The sequence below is a fragment of the Anolis carolinensis genome, chromosome 2 (assembly GCF_035594765.1).
Source record: "Anolis carolinensis isolate JA03-04 chromosome 2, rAnoCar3.1.pri, whole genome shotgun sequence".
NCBI lineage: Eukaryota > Metazoa > Chordata > Lepidosauria > Squamata > Dactyloidae > Anolis > Anolis carolinensis.
In genome coordinates, this window is record NC_085842.1 from 232,292,076 (window position 1) to 232,313,829 (window position 21,754).

Sequence of the window (21,754 nt, forward strand, 5' to 3'; positions counted from 1 at the left end):
GTTCCAGAAGCATTCTCTCCTGACATTTCACCCACATCTATAGCAGGCATCCTCAGAGGTTGCGAGGTCTGTTGGAAACTAGGCAAGAGAAGTTTATATTGATTGAATGCAGAATCCATTGATACAGATGTCCAACAGTACTTATTATTGATAGATCAAATTGACTCTGTTAGCACAATTGTGCTAACAGTTCAGAGAAAACTGACAATGAAGACAAAAGCGAAAAGCTACAAATGGCAATAACAGTGAAGGGGGAAAAATAAATAAAGGAGGTTGTGGGGACAGAATCCAATTCTAAACTGCCCATTCCTCAAATTTCCAGCTTCTGGGGAATGGCCCCAAAGAACCAAACCAGCATAGGAGGGATGAGTTATATACCAGGGCTTCTTCAACCTTTTCCACTAACCCCCCCTTTCCACCCATTATTTTTACACGACCCCAGATATATAGGTATATAATAAAATAGATATGAAAACCAAATATTTACTAAAAAAAATAAATCAGCACCTGCAAGACTTGCTAAATAGGCTGGTTTTTCTTTTGTGGAGTAGATCTCCTAGCAAATTTGTGTAACAGTGACATTCAAAAACCATTCACTGTTGCCAATTTTTTCATGACCTCAACATTGAGTTAAGGGGATCCCAGTTGGGGTCTGAACCCATAGTTTAAGAAGCAGAGACTTAGACTATTGTTTTGTCCCATATCATAGGCAATTGTCTAAACCAGCTTTCCCATATGATCTTAGCTCTGTAAATATCCCATTTTTTCATAAATACGTATTTGGATTCGCCTTACTACCATTATCTTGTTCTTCCCTCTCCTTTTGTGAGACAGCCTCTTCGCATATAATGTTTCACTATGTAAGCAGTTTGACCTATAGTAGCATGCAAACAAGAGTAGTGCTTATGACATTCTCTTCAAAACACTAAAAAGTAACCATTATTTTTTAAAACAATGTTGAAGAACCTTTATCACTGTTAACACTGTTAAGACATTATAGTAAGCCTTCCATTTGTCTAAGAATATCTATATTCATCAGCATGACTCTATGGCCAGCGTCCACTGTACGATGATCACAGAATTGTGCTGGAGGTCCTACAGATCCCGAGAGAAGTGTTCTCTCTAGTAATCTCCAAGTTGTCCTGCATGACTCTATGGACAACTTCCAATAAAGGATCTAGAAAAAATATATTAATCAAAGTTATGAATAATGAAATCTGCAAAATGTTAAACCCACAAATGGGGAGGGCTGCCTGTACTTTCAAGTTCTTTTCTATCTTCGCTGAAACAAAGCAATAGCAGCTTCCAAACTGACATAATGAAACCCAAATACCAAACATCACACCTGCTGTGACCAGATGTGGTCATCTCCACTCTTGCCAAAGAAATGCTCCCTAAAACTGAAACTGCCTTTTCAAGTTACTGTAATGGGCGTGAGGAAATTATTGTTATCTCCTCATCCAGCAGAAAAATTATAGTGCATAACACAGCTATTAGCTACACATTTCAGAAACATATTTCATGTGAATGACATACTTCTCTCATGTTATTTTCTCAATTTGCTTTATTTCTCTCTATTACACTCAAGCACACATACACATACGTATACACACATACACCAGTCTCAGAGTTAGCAGAGGAATATGTATATGCATATTTTGGATTTCTGCCAAATTCAAGTGAACAAAAAAATGAAAAACAGAAATCTTGAGTTTATGAAAGATTATATAGATACCGTGTTTCCCCGAAAATAAGAGAGTGTCTTACATTATTTTTTGCTCCCAAAGATGTGCTAGGTCTTATTTTCAGGGGATGTCTTATTTTTCCATGAAGAAGAATTCACATTTATTGTTGAACAAAAAAATGAACATTTATTATATACTGTACAGTAGTTGTAATCACAAACCAACATAACCAAACCAGACAAACTGTGACTTCTGTCAAGAATTTCTTGTTACTACCATTATTTCCATGTACAACTGGTATGTACATTTACCAATCTTGCATGCTCTGGTGTTTTGTTTGGCAGGCGCCGGTCATGCTTCTGAACAAAAACTTTGCTAGGTCTTACTTTCAGGGGAGGCCTTATATTTAGCAATTCAGCAAAACCTCTACTAGGTCTTATTTTCTGGGGATGTCTTATTTTAGGGGAAACAGGGTAGGCACATCACATTTTAAAAGGGGAAAAGTAAACACTTCCTTAATTGTCAAAAGAACAAAAATGTTTTGTTCTTGTTAATGTTACGATGAAACAATGTTACAAGAAAGAAAAGAACAACCTAATTTTGATTTAATTTAGTCATAGTGCAGAGAATCCAGCTGTTTTTGGACTATGGCTATTTGCAACACTTGAAATTATGTCTGCTATCACAGCTTATATAATGTAATAGTTTGGGCACCTGAGAATGAGTCCCTGCTCCAGCATGGAAAACCACTGGGAGACCCTGGTCACACTCTTCCAGCCTCAGAGGAAAAGTAATCTTCTTGATGCACACACAAATTGAGTTGGGATATGGTGAAACAGGTCTTCCAATGGATTTGCTTCTGCTTGGATAATAATCAATCTTGGGGCGTAGTACTGTTGGATTATTCCTGTGGCCAATGAACAAAGTGTTATTGGATTCCTCTGGATTTTATTCCTCTCCTTTTCAAAAAATATATGGAACTGCTGAGAAAGGTTAGCTGGAGATATGGTCTGAGGTGGCATGAATATAATGATGACCTCCCAAGAGAAACCAGAATGGCTCCGTCCCTACTGGCCTCCTGCAAGCAGATCAAGACCTTCCTCTGCCAATAGGCTTTTGGGAAAGGGTAAGGGGAGGATCTGGGGAGGATGGGTGGGATTGGGGGGATATGAGTTTAAAATACTATTTTAATGTATTTGCTGTATTTTAATTGTTTTTACCACACATTATTAAATTGTGGGTTTTTTTTAACTTTTGTATTGCTCTTCTTAAACTGTTTAGTGTATAGGTGTTAGCTGCCTTGAGTCCCCATGGGGAGAAAGGCAGGATATAAATAGAAATAATAATTGTGCCTTGTGCTGTATCTGATCTCTCTGGGGATTCTGGGTCTGTTAGGAATCCTGATTCTGGGCCTTCAGACCAGCAGGAGAATCTAGACATTTTAAGCCCTGAATGAGAGTTCTCTGCTCGAGAGAGGCCACATTCCAGAAAGGCAATTCCCTAGAGATGCAAGGTCAGAGACAGAACTGAGCTCAGAAGATGAAATGAAAGTCCAGCTTCTTCATCTTATCAATTTTCATTCTTAGCAATAAGGCTTCCAGCATTAGGAATATCTACACACTGTGTAACATACACCTCTTTGGAGTGGGCATTTTCCACAGCAGTAGCTAGTGGAGTTAGCAAGATGTTAGTGGCACCACTGCTGACTTTACTACTACTTCTACAGCTGGATTGAACAAGAGTCTGTCAGTGCTGGATCCAAATTTGGCACCAGCAGAAGTACACAGCAGATGCAGGGACATAATCCAAAATGGATTGGCCAACTCCAGTAACAGTAGATTTCTGGCTGGCTTGTTTGCTTCTATGGGATGTTCACTGCCATGTTCTAGCACAGCTCTGGGGACTTGAACCATTTACATTGTTTACTCTTAGGAATTCATACCAAACTGGATGCTCTCTAGCTCTCCCTGGCTTCCCCTCCAAAGGCTGGTGTACAAGATGCCCTGTGGCCACTTTGACATTATATCTAAATGAACCACACCACAGAATGCCCATGAAGTTGTCTCTTCTCTGTGTTCACATTAATCAGGGAGACAGCTTCAATTAAGAAGCTGCCAATTACTGGCCATAAAGCAAATTTAATGCATATATTTAAGGGTCTCTCTTTCAGATAGCCATTTTCCTTCTATGCAAGAAAGCCACATATATACATTATGTTTGTCACACAGTGTGAGTCAAAAATGTGAGTTCCATTCTGTGGTTTCTTTAGTGAAATAAATCCTTGCCACAAATTACTATGCATATTCAAAAACTTTCCACAAATAAAGTATACATTCAGTCTTTTATTGAGACAGAAAGATCTTAATATGGAATTCAACCAAAAGTATACACAAGCAATAAAAGCATTTTCTAAAACAGAACCAAGCCGAGGACTCCAAGTCAAACCCATTCACTCATCCTTCTTTAACAAGACTTTCCCCCCATCCCTCTTCTTTTCCTTTCCCTGTCTTTTCTACAACCCAAAATTCTGATATGGAAACCTTCCCATAAGTACATGAAAAACCCCTTTTGTTTTTACTCATGCTCTTGCTTCCCTCTGCATAGGCACACCAATCTGTTTTGAATTTGAGGTATCTGAAAGAAAGCTGGCTAAGCTGAGCTTGAATAATGGAAGTGGTCACTGTCTCTCTATCTCTTTTCAGAAACACATGACACGAAAACTCTGTGCTATAACATAGGGAGGATTCAACTCTCAAAAGCCCTAGCCCTAGCCAGCAGAGATAATAGAGAGGTATGCTGGGAGGAGTTAAACAACTCCCAAAAAACTACACACTCCACGCCCTTCAACCACAAATAAGTAGTCAATTATGTAGAGATGGAAAAGCACAATTAAGCAATGCTCAAGACCTGGCTATATCTACATTTTATGGCAGTCGGGAGGTAATGGAGGCATAGGACAGTGATAGCCTGAGATCTCTAATAAAATCTAGCTCCATCCTAAACAATGTTGGAGAACAGTAGAAATTATTACATATAATGTCATGTAATATTTTAAATATGTAATATTTAAAACAATCAGAATGGTTTTTGTCTCATCTGGAAAGCACTGTCTCCTTCAATGAGATTAAATTTATGACTCCTACTTGATCTAAAACAGATCTTCAGCCACTTTTTTCTTATCCTGCCCTACAGCATACCTTTACGTAAAAAAGAAGCAGATAGGAATCGCAAGAATAATGAAATAGAGCGCCATTCCACAGGCCTTGACTGCTTGCCTTCATGAATATAACATTATCCTGAAGGCAGTTTTGAAACATGAAGCTTTCAATATGCCTCTTTCCAGAAATATTTACATAAGAAACCCTCAGTGACACAGATGAAATGTTCCGATTTTCCCATTATGTCACAGAAATGCCAGAAAAGGTAATTTTAATTATGGTGTGCAACTGAGACTTTCCCCATACTCCATCACACTTTGGGAGAAAGGTGTCCACACATCTCTTTGTGTTCTTGCTTGCTCCTTTCCTGCCACTCATCCTGCTGTTTGTAGCTTCCAAAACTCAGCTGCAGTCATAGCTATGAATGCTATGTTTACTAAAAATATCTGATAACAAGGTCTCACATATATTTCGGAATGATTAATTGGATGTTCATTTCTGACTCTCTCTTTTTCTTTCGTTCCTCCTGTCCCTTACCCTAACCCCCACTCCAGCTCCATTTATCATAAGAAGGTTAAAGCTTCAGTTTACAAAACCTTCCTACAGACAATCAGCTACATCAACGTAATACCCCAGGGTGCTGGGAACAATTAAGAGATATGCTGTGTTATTATTACAGTAACAAGGAGGTAGAGGTCACTCCCCTGGGTTGCTATCCCCTAATTGTTTTTCAGACAAGCCCAAATCTGACAGCACTGTAACCAGATTAGGCAGAGCTGTTAAAAAGAGTTGAAGGGGAAACGCCACCTTTGATTTACACCAATGATCTTCAGAGAAAACATTTCAGTGGAGAGCACATTTTTATTAGAGGTATTTATATGTTCCATTCTCCTTAATTGTTCCTCACAGCAAGTTTACTTAATTAAGAGTAAATTACAACATCACACAGCTTGCAGCGACCATTCTCTAATTAAAATAAGCAAATGCAAGCTCAGGTTGGGGAAATGAAGGGCAGAGAAGAGTTGCACCAATAGTAGGAAAGCCAACAATGCTTACCTCGTGGAGGAGAGCCGTTAACGTTTGGTGGAAATTGCGTCCCCTGCTGGCTAGAAATCGACTGATGGGCTTACCATCCTTACCCACATGGATTGGGAGGTCATAACTTAGTAGCATGCCAGCTAAAGGAAAGAAACACACATTGATTTAACACTTGCAAAAGCAGAAAAAACAGAAGTTTGAAAATATATGGGACTGGATATGGGAGCAATTTGGGAATTCAGAACTTCAGAGGAAATAGGGAGAAACATATTATGAATTTATAGTTTCCTTTTCATGATATAAACCAGTGTGGTCCAACCTTTAGTTACCCTAGGGCCAATCAAACTTTAGTATAGGAATGTGAGGGCCAGAAACATTCCAGAAAGAAAACGAATTACATAATTAATATTGAATTACATAATTAAAGTATTAATATTTAATTGCATAATTAAAATATTTTTCCAGTAAAAAGGGCAAGGGCCAAAAAAAATGAATTGGTAGGCCGCATGCAGCCCGTGGGCCATGGGTTGGACCACACTGGTATAAACTATAAATAGTATAAAATTAAACTTATCACTGACTCTGTAACAGAGTTCCATCCAACAATTCCTATGAAAAAATCTACTGCAGCCGAACTAAATTTCCACTGATAAAATAAGAATTTGCCTTCTGGGTAGAAAACAGCTCCACTATATGAAAAAAATCAAACTGGTCAAGCTTGGTCTGTTGCCATTTCTAGTAACAATTTGCCCCATGCACCTGCTGAAAACATGTTGTGCAGTAAGTGAAGATGACATGGGGAGAGTAAGCTCACATGGATGGCAAAAAAGGAACAAGAGCATATCAGTGGCACCACCTCATTTCTGGACTCCCAGGAAGGCTCATATAATTTTTTTCAGAGACTCCTTTTACTCCATACTTTAAAATCTTTCTGTAGCTTTGTTGTCAACAGCCAGAATATTGGATTGGTTTCAAACCTCTACTCATCCACAAAGCTCACAGGGTGAATTTGAACTAGTAATCTAACTCAAAGAGTTGTGGTGCAAATAAAAGTGTAAAGGAACCATGCACCGAGATTGCTGAAGAAAATGAGAGGTATAAATCTAATAAGCAAACATGTGGCCTTGTTTATATTGTTAACAGAGAGTTGCTTTCTCATTGTTTTGTAATAATTACCTTATGTATTACACTGCTGATTTTAAATTATTGTTTTTCATCTTGTTTGCTGCCCCAAGAACAGTTTATTAAAAGCTGGCAAATAAACATGTTTAAATAAATCAAAGCAAGAAGAGAATATTGCCTTTCAGCCAACCCAAGACATTGCACCACACAAAGGTCTGATTTTTGGCCATAGCCAAAGGCGTGCCTTTTGCAAGCAAGTCAATACATTTCTTTGCCATCAGTTATTTGGGGAAAGATATGGGGCACACATCTGGGGAGATTGTGGGTCAGTGTGGGAGAGGATCTTTAGTTTCAAATGTAATTTGACTTGTATGAGTATTTTATTGTATTTAACTGTATTTTAAGTTGTTTTCCATGACACAAATATTTAATTGTTTTAATTTTTTGCATTTGCCACGTTTTTAACTTAATTGGGCTGTATCATGTTATTGTAAGCCACCTTGAGTTCCCATGAGGAAAAATGCGTGGTAGAAAAAATATAATCATCATCATCATGCTCATCATGCCGACGTACCTGCAAGGCCAGGCCTTAGCCCTGGCTGCTTGTTCCTCTCATACATTTTTAGTATAAAATTTGGAACACCCAGTACAGTCTTCCCTTGGTCAGATTGCATGGCACTTCCGCGCAGAGCAGAATGGTATATTCCACGGGGCATGTTGGCTATCTCCTGTTTCACCAGTGATGCTGCAAACTCTTCAAATGCTTGAGAGGGAGGGTTGAAAAAGGGGAGTGAGACAGAAAGAAAACAAAACATGATTGACTGAGGAAACCAGAACCACCCAACCCATATGGAACCACAATGATTATCTGGGAATGTTATGCTAAAATAACTGGTAACTCCATATTCAGCTGACAGCTCCAAGGTCATGGTTTTTGTAACTCCTGAACAAGCCTTCACAACTCCGCATTCACCTCCCACTCAAAAATGTCACCTCAGGAAACCTTCAATAAATGGTGTCAGATGTTGGAGCTCAGAAGAAAAAACAAACAGCCAGAGCTGTTTTATATGCTGATCAATGCTCCCTTTATTTGATCGTTGGGCTGAGGTCACATATAGAGAACAAAAAGTCGCAGAAGTGACCTTCACCTTGGCAAATGCATCACCCCTATTTATGTCTACATGAGGTTTCTGACCACAAAAAATGAAAACAGAACCCTAGCTCCCAGAATGGATATTGAAAATTCAGCGAACACGGTAAGAAAGATTGATCCAAGTCTCTTAGACCTGGAACTTTAAAACTATAGACAAGTTCACTCACTGAAGCTGTAAAGAATTATCACAATGTTTTTCCACTTCTGAAACTTAATTGGAAAAATTCAGGTAGCAGTCTTATAAGAGAAGGTCCGAAGACTAATATTTGGGTCTAACTACTCAGGATATGTTACTCTTGACAGACTGTTGGTGACTTTTTATTATGGAATCAAAGGTCCTCAATGTTTTGTTTTGTTCCAGAGATGTGAGAGCTGTACAATTATATGGTTTCATATAATAATAGCAATAATTTTTATTTCTTGCCCATCTCTCCTCATATTAGACTCTCATGTATATTTTACTATACCATAAAAATAGTTTAGCAAAGCTACGAACCTATATCTCCTTACTTTCATGATAACTCTGTTCCCAGGTACAAATTAACTTGCCTTGATAATATTGGTTTTGGAATGTCCACTTAGCAACAGTTTTAAGGAACTATTTGCAAGTGAAATCTATACACATAATAAAAGCGAAAATGTGTATGTGTATATGTGGCAGCGGTATCCGCTTACACAGACACCCTCCAGTCTCACAAACAACTTTAACCCACAGTGTTGTGGGGCCACCAAAGCCCTCCATCCACTGACATTGCAGGTTACAGTGAGCACCTCATCCCAGTGTTCCTTCTCTCTCCATTGGTGTGTAATTTGCATGATCCCATCCACTGCCTATCCCTTAACCCTTTCCTGTTCTTTTCATTGGCACACAGCAACTGAACATACTAGAGAGAGAAATTTGGGAAGAATTCATCATGATTTATAGGAGTTGTAGGGGACTGGGATGAATAGTTCACCTGTAATCTAAGAGCACTCTAAACTCCACCAAAGATGGACCTGGAACTAACTTGGCACACAGTCCCAACATGACCAACTTTGCATACTGGGGTTAGGGGTGATTGACCTTCACATCCAGGAGCTATAGTTCACTCATATTCGGAGAACACTGAACCCATCTGATGACAGATCTGGACCAAATTTGGCAAATAGACCCAAGATGGCCAACTGTGAATACTGGCGAAGTTTGGGGAGGACTGACCCAAGATTTTTAGGAATTGTAGTTCATCGACATCCTTATGCATTTTCTAATGAGAACATTAATAAAAAAACAACAGGAAAGACTGAGTTTTTTTTTCTAAGACATAGCATAACATCTGACCAACTGATATAACTTAACATCCAAAACCAAAAAATGATCTTTTAAAATACCCTGGCCACCGCTGGGTACCCAAGCTGTTAATGAAATAAAAATGCCTAATTATACATTATTAATGTAACATACCTGGCAAAACAGGAGGGGGAGTGAGCAATAACAGTTTGATATATGAGGCACCAGGAACAGAGAGATCCACCTCTTCTTCCTCGTCCTCCTCTTCATTTATGTCTTCCACTTCTTGATGGTCTTTTTCTGGCCTTGTCTACATGAACAAAATGGCCCAAAAATCACACAAGGATTTCATACAAAACTGTAGAGCATGCTTGTTAATGGCAATAAATCCTCTACATGAGAAAATATATAGATCAATTATATCCATAGTGTTTCCAAAACAAAACTGCACAGAAACTTTTTCAGCTCAAGAGTTCAATGTGGACTGAAAGATTTGGACATTTGTGAAAAAGAAAATAGGAAAATCTGAGCAAGAGGATCATCTAGGAATGGGGAAAGAGTTCTCTGTTGGCTCATGGGGCGCTCTCTTGATGCTCTTTAAAAAATGTTTTCCCTGTTTTAGAAGCCTCCAGGATCAACAGCTTTTGCTTGAAAGAGGTTGCGGCAGACTATTCCCTGAAGCTCCTTCCCGCAATTACAAATCAAAGGTGGACAACTGAGCATGTCCACTTTAGATTTTGTGTCATTTGTGTGTGTGTGTGTAGTGGGGTTTTTAAAATCACCAGTGATACACCTGGTGCAGCTCTGATATTTCACAAGTTGGCCCCAGTTACCTGAGAGAAACAGGAATTGAGGAATAAGTAGAGAACATTCCCCAGTCTGGAAAATACACAACAATTCCCCATTTTTCTGCATTCTCCTGCATTCCCCACCATACATAGCCATTTCTATTCCCTGATGCAGTTAGAGCATCTAACTATTCCTTACTGACATTTCAAGAGGGTTGTAAAACTTTGCTCTTTCTTCAAAGCTTTGGTTGAACCAATCTTTTCCCATACATGCTTAAGCTATAATGCTTTAATTGCTTATTTTCCATAATTGCATTATTTATACTAGTGCATCTATATGAACATTCATCTGTATTGTTACAATCATTACAATATGTATATGTTGTGTTTCTATAATGGTCGTTGTGCATTGTGTATGCAAGTTGTTTTGGGCTGCCTGGAAAAGTGATATAAAAATATGAAAACACACAACAATCCTGTGATTCCAGCCATGAAAGCCTCCGACAACACATTAAAATAAATATTCTTACAAAGAAGCTGCAAGAAGAATTTTGGAACATTGCTCCTCTACCTTTCCCTGATCATTTGCAACAATTACATTGTTAGCAGGAACAGAATATAGTGCACAAACCTAAACAAAACTTTTCTGTAAAAAGGTAAAGGTTTCCCCTGATGTTAAGTCCAGTCATGTCTGACTCTGGGGGTTGGTGCTCATCTCCATTTCTAAGAGCCGGCGTTATCCATAGACACCTCCAAGATCATGTGGCCAGCATGACTGCATGAAGCGACGTTACCTTCCCGCCAGAGCAGTACCTATTGATCTACTCACATTGGCATGTTTTCAAACTGCTAGGTTGGCAGGAGCTGGAGCTAACAGCGGCCGCTCCCGCCGCTCCCGGGGTTTGAACCTAGGACCTTTCGGTCTTCAGCTCAGTGCTTTAACACACTTCGCCACCGGGGCTCTGAGCTTACACTTATTTTCCTACTTTTCCCAAATCAAATGTATGGCTTTCATTATTTTGCCCTTTTCCATTTTTTGGGGTTTTTTCCTGACAAATATTAATTCTGCATTCATGTTTAAAAGAAGGAAGGTCTACCTGTTCAGGAAGATGAAGGATGGTATGTTCTTCTGATCCAAATTCAGAGAGAGATTTGTATGCAGCAGTAGCTACAACAGGATCCTAAAGAAGGAAAATATTATTGTCATATAAAATATTAGCTGTGGCATGTGAGATTATAGAAAAGCAAACTGAGAAACTGCTTGCCTAAATATCCCAATGGCACCAGATTCCATCTGATCTTGGCTGCTAAGCAGGTTTAGTATTTGGATGTGGTTAGTAGCTATATTTCAGATGGAAGGAACTGACAAACCACTTCAGAGTATTCCTTGATGAAGAAAGCCTGATGACATGGGGTTGTCATAAGTCAACAGGCAACTTGAAGGCACATGCACACACACAATTGCCTATACACAAACAGCAATTTCCAACTGGTAGGCTTTCCTGAGCCTTAAGAATGGACAGCAGTGCATGCAAGGAATAGTGTTGCACATAAGAACACATTACTTTAATATACATCTAACATATACTTTTCTTCAGTTATGTCAGCAGTACAGGATTTTGGGACAAACATTCAAGAAGGAAGACGACTGGAGTCAACAGGGGACTTGAAGGCGCGCACACACAGAGACACATGGAAGCAAAACAAAGAAAACCCTTTAAAAGAAAAAAATACGTTGCTAGGGTATGACTCACACCAAGTCTGTCCAGATATACAGAGATGTACTGAACTATATGCTGCTCACTATTCCAAGAGCCAGATTTTGGGAAGTGATAGAGAAGCATTGGAAAATGTAGCATTGGAAGGAGATAGTGGAACATAGCAACAAGGACAAGGAGTAGCATGGCTAGTATGGCATTTGTAATCACAGATTATTCCCTTCCAAAACAACAGGGATGTCCTTGCTACAGGGTGCCAAAACCAGACCTAAAAGATGCTTTGCAAACTCTGGAGTCTTCTCAGTTACCCCCAGTCTGAGTAATGTTTAGCACAAAACACAGCCTGAAAAACTCACAGCGACCCAGTGATTTCGGCCATGAAAGCCCTCAACAACACATATAGTTGTTATTTCCTCACCTTATTCTGTGTGTGATTCCATAGGAAGCTGACAACTTGAGCTTTAAATTTCTGTAAAATTAGGGAGAAAATGGGATCAGGATACCAGTACAATATAACTGAAAATCTAAACCCCGATCTGTTTTCTATTGTTCTAAGAGAAGAAAGTAAATAGACCATTTCTTCAGAACAAAGGGCCCAATATCTCCAAAGGGCTTTGGAACTCAATTTGCAGTAACTGAAATGGTAAAGGCAATTTAACTAGGGTCCAAATGGCAGACCAGTGGATCTTAATATACTAATAGAGGAATAGAAAAGGTCAAAAATTATACTCAAGAACTAATATTCAATGGTGTACAATAAAATGTACAGAAGTGCCATTTCAGCTTTGGGGAGAACACTGACCTTTCAATGCTCCTAAAGATGCAATTCATAGACCATTTACATTGTTGTAGTCTCAATGACATTAAGAGACTTTAAATGCCTTTGTCGTGATAACATTCATTTATTAAGACATTACCTTCACCGAAATGAGAAAGTGGAATAATTTTGTTAAGTATGTGGCCATGCAAGGTGAGAAGCAGAAACTATATTTTGAGCATCAATAATTCCCTACCCACATTCCAAGGCACACACATGAAAGTATCAATTGAAAGCAAAGGGCAGTAAGACTGCAACTGTATTTGTTCCTCCCTGGAAAGAAGTCCCATTGAACTCAATGAAACTTGAGTAAAGATGTCAAAGCTTACAATATAAAACAGCTGATTTTTCATGCCCACAATATCATCAGCGCAACATCATAATATCAAGTTTTGTCAAACATACAGTCGTCCCACCACATCTGCCATTCTTGCCAGCAATCTGATTATTCACACATTTAATTTAAAAGGTTCTCTCTAAGAATCTCTAGGTCCTCTGGTATGAATAGAGAAGAATCTCCATAGGAATCTCTACATCTTCCAATACAATTCTATGGCCAGCTAATGCAGTTGAAACAAAATAAAACATAAAAGACACAAATGAGAAATAAATAAATAAATAACTATTTGTAGTCTGCTCTATCTCCCCAAGGGGACTCAGGGTGGATTCCAACATACAATGGCAAACATTCAATGCCTCCATAAAACAAATAAATACTGACATAAAATCCCAGAGAAAACCCTGCATATGAAAATAACATTAAAGCCTAACATCAAATGAAAGCCCAACATCAGTAAATTAAACCTAACATCAGTAAATTAAACTACACATAATCAAATTAAAGTATATCTATATATATAAAAGAGTGATGGCATCAGGGCAGTGGACAAAACAACAAAACTACAGGCCCCCCAACCTCGAAATTTGACAACACAACCCATCATTCACGGCTCTAGGTTGATACAACAAAAAGAAAAGAAAAATAAAGTCTTAATTAGAGGGAGAGGAATAATAGTTTTTATCCAATTGCTGCCAGTTTGAAGGCTAAGCTCTGCCCACTTGGTATCCTAGCAACCTACTCAGCCCAGGGGACAGGCACAGTTAGGCCTCACTTAGGCCTCTTCCACAGATTATCAGATTTTAACTGGATTATATGGCAGTGTAGACTCAAGGCCCTTCCACACAGCTATATTTAGAATCTTATATTATCTGCTTTGAATTGGATTATCTTGACTCCACACTGCCATATAATCCACTTCAGTGTGCATACTAAACATAAAGACAACCATACAACAGACATTCAATACCACCACTGCCTCAACAATTTCTCACCAACACCACCAGACAAGCCACAGCAATGCGTGGCCGGGCACAGCTAGTAATAATATAAAATCTAAACAAACATCCGCATTAATTTACAACAGTCAACTAGAGTTCACAAAACAGTATGGGTTGGTTGGGTAGTCAAACGATGGTCATTAGACTGGTGTGGACTAGGAAGGTCCAAATACGGTATAGTTCTCAGCCAGGGGCCCGGTAGTGATCTCTCATGATCTAATCCTCATCCTCTCCATATGCTAGTGAGCATAAGTAGGTCTTCAGTTGTTTTTTGAAGGAGAGGAGGGAGGGGGTCAGCTTTATTTCTTTTGGGAGGGAGTTCCAGAGGTGGGGGGGCGACCACGGAGAAGGCCCTTTCTCTCATTCCCCCAGCCGTACTTGAGATGGGGGTGGGACCGAGAATAGGGTAAAGCTTTTTTCACATTGTGCAAAAGCTGCCCTTTTCTCATCAACCTCTGTTTTCAAAGTAGAAGATCCTCTGATACCCAGCTTTCCAAACTGAGTGTGAGGGCACATTAATGCTTCCAAATATAACTTCAGAAAAATCTATTGATAACAGCAAACATAACAATAGCATGCTTCATTGACAAATAATGTAAAAGTCTTGTGATGCTGTGTCAGTGGACAAGGCAATATTGTTACACAAGGCTTTAGAAATGAACATAAACACTACACAGTATCAGGTACACACAGGAAGCATCTATACTGTAAAATTAATGCAGTTTGACACCACTTTAACTGACATGGTCCAAAGCTATGGAATCATAGGAGTTGTAGTATTACAAGTCTTTAGCCTTCTCTACAAAAGCACTCAGCCATGGAAGTTAAAGTAGCATCAAACTGCATTTATTCTACAGTGTAGATGCAGCCTAAAACTCAAAACAGTTGGTTCAATCTCTTATCAATCCCTGTCACTTTCTCCTGAATTCATTAACAATTTCAGTGGATTTTATAGCTTCATCCATCTATAATTTGTATTGTAAATCTGTAATTTGCTGATGCAGAAATGTAACTACAGCAGAGTCTCACTTATCCAAGCTAAACGGGCCGGCAGAAGCTTGGATAAGCGAATATCTTGGATAATAAGGAGGGATTAAGGAAAAGCCTATTAAACATCAAATTAGGTTATGATTTTACAAATGAAGCACCAAAACATCATATTATACAACAAATTTGACAGAAAAAGTAGTTCAATACGCAGTAATGTTATGTTAAAATTACTGTATTTACGAATTTAGCACCAAAATATCACGATATATTGAAAACATTGACTACAAAAATGCATTGGATAATCCAGAACGTTGGATAAGCGAGTGCTGGATAAGTGAGACTCTACTGTATTAGATTTGAATCCCCCCACACATATATGTTTATACATTTTAGCACTAAATACAGATTTTATAGATGCTTTTTGATCCATCAACTCAATGGCAAAATTTGGAAAAATTTGGAAAACCAGGATAACTGCATTCCAATCTATGCATTACACAGAAAGTGGGAATCTGGTCAGTTTGCTTTAAAATATGTACAAAAGTTAGCCAAGACACATACCTCATATTCATTTGAATTCACCATTAATGATGGGACGAGGGAAAACAGCTCACTCAGTGTTTTTAAAATGAGTGGTCGAGTGTCGCAACTCAACTTTGGTGAGAGTGCATTCCATGTAGAGCGAATACAAACAACCTGTAGGAGAAACAAATGGTGCCATTAACACAAAACAGGCAGTTATGACACATGGATAGTTCATTCTACTCTGTTCCCAAGTGAGATTCTACTATTTACAAACAAATACAACCAATTATGTATCTCGGGATTCTCATTGTGAATCAAATATGTAATGTTCCAAAGACAGAAGGTGGGGGGAGGGAGGAGGAGGAGGAGGGGAGAGGGCGGAGAAATATAAAATTACACTTTTTGAATATAATGCAATTTGTCCTGGATAGATGTAGAGTCCCTCCATCTGCATATGTATTGGTGCAGATAGGATTGTATCACTGCTGGTATTTAGATACATCCACTGCAGTCTTAGGGTGCATCTACACTCTAGAATTAATGCAATTTGACACCACTTTGACTGCCATGGCTCAGTGCTCAATCCTGGGAAATCATAGTTTAATTATTGCCAGCACTCTTTGGCATAGAAGACTGAAGACTTATAAATCTGCAATCCCCAGGTCTAAATTCTGCTATTGTGGCACATTTATTTTCTGTTAGGGGAGAAGGAATATGAGTAGCATGTAACACATCTGATTCTGTGTAGATTTTGGCCACATAAGAAATACATATCTCATGGCTATTATTGACTCAAGACATGTAGCTGCAGTAAAGATAAAGAACTATCAGTAATTATTCCACAGTCACAAATAATTTAACGGAATATGGTTGACCTTACATTTTTTAAGTCTCAAAAACGTCAGTTCAATTCAACAGATTTTTTTAAAGAATCTGATGCCATTTAATAATGCAAGTAGATTTGCAAGTAGAATACAAACCTATTTGCCTTAGAATTATTGCTTAATAAGGCAAAGTTGATGCAGTTTGCATTCAAAACGAGCCTCCAGAGTGGTATAAGAATGGAATTAAAGAAAAATAAGAATCTGGAAAATTGCAATGGACCTCTAGGCTAGACAAGACATTACTAGATGTCAACATGGTATTAATCCCATTTATGAACTCAGCTGATTTTAAACACAGAGATATTGGGTTCTTCAATCAATATAACAGCACTTAATAACTAGTATTACATTTTCAAAAATGAATATGCTGCACAGCTAAAGGGATTACACAGTAGTGTCTCTTGAAAAGCAGTGTGCACAGCCTACACAACCAAAACATATTTTCTTATCCTGTTCAAGTTCAGTAATAAAGCTTTGTGGATGATTGATACTCAGGACTTTTCACACTGATATGACTGCCTTTGATTAGTGAGTACTTGTGGCCAGTTATGATCATCTTCCAAGACTGAGGGTTGACGGTGGGTCCCTAAGTGACTGTGAAGACCTTTCCTGGATCCACATGGTCTTTCACAATGAGAACATAGATTTCCAAGTGGAAAGTGGTTATGACAAGGGTTTGCTTAATGTGCCTTCCTCTCAGCACATTTTTCCCTTTCATCCTCTGTTCATGCCTCCTCAAAATCCATGGCACCATTGGTAACAGTTGACCCTCAGAATGCTCGAGAACTCGGCCTTCCAAGTTCTCGGTGTTTATTCCACATTTTTAAGGTTTAAATCTCTTTTGTTGTCCACCAACATTCTGTTTTCTACTCTTGAGTTGAGAATAAAGTAATTGCTTTGGGAGATGGTGATTGGGCATTCAGAAAATGTGGAAAGTCCAAGTTGATGGCAGATAATCATTGCTTCGATGCCGGTGGCCTTTGCTTCTTCCAGAATGCTAACATTTGTCTGCCTTCTTCCCAAAAGATTTGTAGGAACTTTTGAAGGCAATGCTGGTGGAATCAATCCAGAAGTCAAGAGTGATGTTTAAAGATGGCACATGTTTTGCAGGCATAAAGTAAAGGTAAAGGTTTCCCCTGACATTAAGTCCAGCTCATCTCCATTTCTAAGCCAAAGAGCCGGCGTTGTCTGTAGATCCCTCCAAGGTCATGTGGCCAGCATGACTGCATGGAGCGCCGTTACCTTCCCGCCGAAGTGGTACCTATTGTCCATGGATTCTGTATCCACAGATTCAATCATTCATGGCTTGAAAATATTAAACACACAACACACAAAATTCCACACCTTGATTTTGCTATGTTTTGCTGTTGGTGGCACAGTGGATTAAACCACTGAGCTGCTGAACTTGCTGACATTTGCATGTTTTTGAACTGTTAGGTTGCCAGAAGCTGGACCTAACAGTGGGAGCTCACCCCGCTCCCTGGATTCAAACTCCCAACCTTTCGGTCAGCAAGTTCAGCAGCTAAGTGGTTTAATCAACTGTGACACCAACAGCAAAAAATAGCAAAATCAAGGTGTGGAATTTTATGTGTTGTGTGTTTAATATTTTCAAGCAATGGATGGTTGAATCTGTGGATACAGAATCCGGGGACATGGAGGGCAAACTATACCTGCCAAGAGCAATTGCGCTGGTGAAGCAAAGACAGAGTATGGAAGTAACAATTTACAAGTAATGAAACTACATATATTTCTTTGGGAGTGCCAGCAATGTAACCAAGTTATATTTTTAAACTTAGTCTCTTTTAAGAAAGGGAAAGCAAAATATAAATAAATCTAACAACAATAACTAGTACCATTAGGTACTTTGTTGATGCAATGAGTAATTACAGAAATTAGAAACATCAAAACATTGTGATATTGTGTAGTCTTTCATTTCATACCACAAATATTTGAACCTTTAAAGGAGCACAAAGACGTTGACAATCTACCAATGCAATGCAGTAACCACTGTAGCTGTCTATGAATGTGTAAGATCTGAATTGGAGTGACTGAACCTAACAGTTCTTCTCTCCCAGAAGGCATTTTCTTAGTTTTCCAAGTCCCCCAAGTCTCTGCAATCTCTGCTGCACAGATCAAGCCACTGTCATGAAGATTTCAATGGACTTCCCTGTGATCAGATCTTGACAGTAATGCACAAAGATTACTTTCAGGAATTTCAGCTATTCAGACATGACTGCTATGTCTGCAATATTCTTCCCATATAAGTTATTTGCAATTGTCATATATTGTTTAAATCTGTACTATGGTGGTTGAGGGGACAGGAACAGATAAGAAGGCTGCCTGGACAATCAATTCTTTCAGAAACTGCAAGTCCTCAAATGAAAGGTCAAACCAAGATTTGACCAGGGCTGGGAGGAAGGGAGGGGTGGGAAGGGCTATGGCAGAGTTACACATCTGCTTTATATTCAAAATCAAGGAACTAGATGCCAGAGAGAGTTCCATAATGTATACAAAATTACAAGCAAAGCTGCAGATGCCTCGGCCAAGTGGGAGAATCAAATATCTCTCCATGCAGAGAAATAAACTGACAGGGCCCCCACGAAGCTCATTCCATAAAAGGAATGACTTAATGAAATCACTGTAGCGATATTTTTATACTGGGGAGGGGGGAAATAATCAGCATAGTGGGCATTAGAAAAGTAATTGCCGCATTAAGCAGCCGTTTCAGGGGTTGTGAAAACACTTTAGGGGGACCGTTTCAAAAACTGTAAAGATAAAGCTTTCAGGAATGCCTATTGAGTTAAGTCTTTTTAACGAACAGGCAGATCGAGGAATACAATTCCAGTGTAACTAATGTTGACAGCTACTGAAACTTAATCTGATTATACATTGAGTGAAAATGGCACTTCTCCACCCCCATTTCCAAGAAGACTATTCTCAGAGAGAAGGGAGAACAATTCATCTGGAGAATCCATCTATTGTGGGTGAGGGATGCTTGGAAGGAATACATCTCAAATCTTCTACAGATATATGCAAATTAACTGGTGAAATGATAAATCAATTTATCCCACAGAAACAAAACCAAATATAAATAGTAGTAATATATTTCCACATTCCCTACACACTATATCGAGGTAATATAAACACTATATCAAGCAATATAAAATGGCAGTCTGTATTTTACTGATGTCTTTTCCAAGAATTAAATAAGCTGATAAGAAGCAAAGGGTCAGGTAATAATAATAATAATAATAATAATAATAATAATAATAATAATAATAATAATAAGTTTATTTATATCCCGCCTCCATCTCCCCCGAAGGGGACTCGGGGCGGCTTACAGCAAAATCAGATACAAAACAATGATAAAATAAAATATGAAACATCAAAGAACAATAATAAAAACCAATAATAATATATACACAGCAGCCGAAAAAACACAACGCGGTATTAAAACATTGAATTAAAAACAATGAGGTTGCAATAGCAGATAAGCAAGGTGCACATTATGAGTTACAAATTTTAAATAGATAAAGTGCAATAGATTCATTTAAGATTACATTGGGTAGAGAGGAGCCCTGAATTAATATCAAGTAATCAGGAAAAGAGCGACTAGTACAAAAGGTCGAGGAGTATAATTGTAATTATGATGGGGATGGGCGATCTTAGCCAAAGGCCTGGGTGAAAAGCCAGGTTTTCAGGCTCTTCCAAAACGCCATCAAGGTGGGGGCTTGCCTGATCTCCCTAGGCAAGGAGTTCCAGAGCCGGAACGAGTTCCAAGTCTACCACATTGTACTAAAGTTTGACACTTCAGCTGCAGTCATAAACACTTTTATTTAGCTTTATCAATAGCTGTGTAAAAATACACTGAAATAACTTATTTTTCTTGAATTGCAATATTACATCCAACTGCCGGAGAGTATGTTGTACTCAATGAGACTTTAGAGTAGACACTTGTGAGACTGCACATTTCTTTAGACTCTGGAGAGATTACAAACTAAAAAGCATGAAAAAAACCAAGAACACAAATGTCTGTACTTCCACTCCACATTAGTACCTTGTACACCTATGGAGAAAACAGGGTCTTTGGGCCATAATAAAATGTTGTTGTTGTTATATAATACCAATGAAGTCTTCAGTACAGTACTATCTTTAAACAACAAGAAAAAAAGAGTCTGAAAAGGGAGCCAATTATTTCACATTTGAAAATAAAGAAACAATAAAACATTATCATTGTTCAAATGTCATTTTATAAAACTAGCAAACTCTGGATCACCTACCATTCTCCATAATTTTCAATGAGTCGTTTAGAAATCAAAATCCAATCCAACAACTCAACTTTTTTTCTAACAGGAATAAGCTGTGTTACCATTTCCTGATTCACTTTCTTCCTCCTCTCATATATCTGGCTTTATCCAAACTTCCTGTCTTGTGGTTTACTATAGCATTCAAACCAGGAAAAGGCGGGCTACAAAATTCTCCCTAAAAGTCACCAGCAATGCAATCCAAGTTTGCAAATCTGGTTTCAAATCAATATTCAAATCATACTAATTCAGAAAAAAAATCCTGGGGGTGCATAAACCAGGAAATCTGGTATTAAACTAAAAGAACAAAGGAAATGTGGGAATGCAATGGGAAGAGGGAACACATAGGAAACATTCCTAATCTTGAGAATGAAGAATGTGATATTTAGACAATGATGTCCATAGCATTGACAGAGATGGTAAAAATTGGGGTTCTAATCCCAGGTCCTGTTCCATTATCAGGGCGGAGGCCAAAAGTGGGCACTAGACAAACAAGGACAGTCAATTTCGAGGAGGGGGGGTTGAAAGAGTAAAACCATTTCCCCCTGTTTTCCTGTTATTCTCCTCACTCATGTTGTCATAGTGGAAGCAACTCTCATTTATGAAATGGCAAGTGTGGAGCGTGAATAGCCAGCAAAACGGGGGAAATGGTTTTCCTCCTTCAACTCCCCTCCCCCAGATAAAATGGACTATCCTGATAGACTTGGACTAAGACTTGGAATGCACCTCTAAACGTTTTAATGGATGTTTTAACCTAATTAATTTAATGTATTACTATTGTTGCATTGTAACTGTTTTATATTGATGTTTTATAATTGGTTGTAAGCCGCCCTGAGTCCCCCTTCGGGGGTGAGAAGGGCGGGATAGAAATGCTGTAATAAATAAATAAAATAAATCTGTCTAGCACCCCCTTTGGGCCTCTGCCCAGATAATGGAACAGTACCTAATCTTATTTGTGAGATTAATC

At 38.6% G+C, this 21,754-nt stretch overlaps 1 protein-coding gene across 2 annotated transcripts in view; it reads right to left on the bottom strand.

The window, feature by feature from the left end:
* Nucleotides 1-21,754, bottom strand: part of focad (focadhesin) — a 166,404-nt gene that overhangs the window by 65,922 nt on the left and 78,728 nt on the right. For both annotated transcript variants that reach the window (XM_003216604.4, XM_062971878.1), the window contains exons 16-21: nucleotides 15,636-15,770; nucleotides 12,348-12,398; nucleotides 11,309-11,392; nucleotides 9,598-9,733; nucleotides 7,578-7,766; nucleotides 5,900-6,021 (exon numbers count right to left, since the gene is read on the bottom strand). In XM_003216604.4, coding sequence (XP_003216652.2) covers nucleotides 5,900-6,021; nucleotides 7,578-7,766; nucleotides 9,598-9,733; nucleotides 11,309-11,392; nucleotides 12,348-12,398; nucleotides 15,636-15,770 — 717 coding nt within the window. The remainder of the gene's footprint in view (nucleotides 1-5,899; nucleotides 6,022-7,577; nucleotides 7,767-9,597; nucleotides 9,734-11,308; nucleotides 11,393-12,347; nucleotides 12,399-15,635; nucleotides 15,771-21,754) is intronic.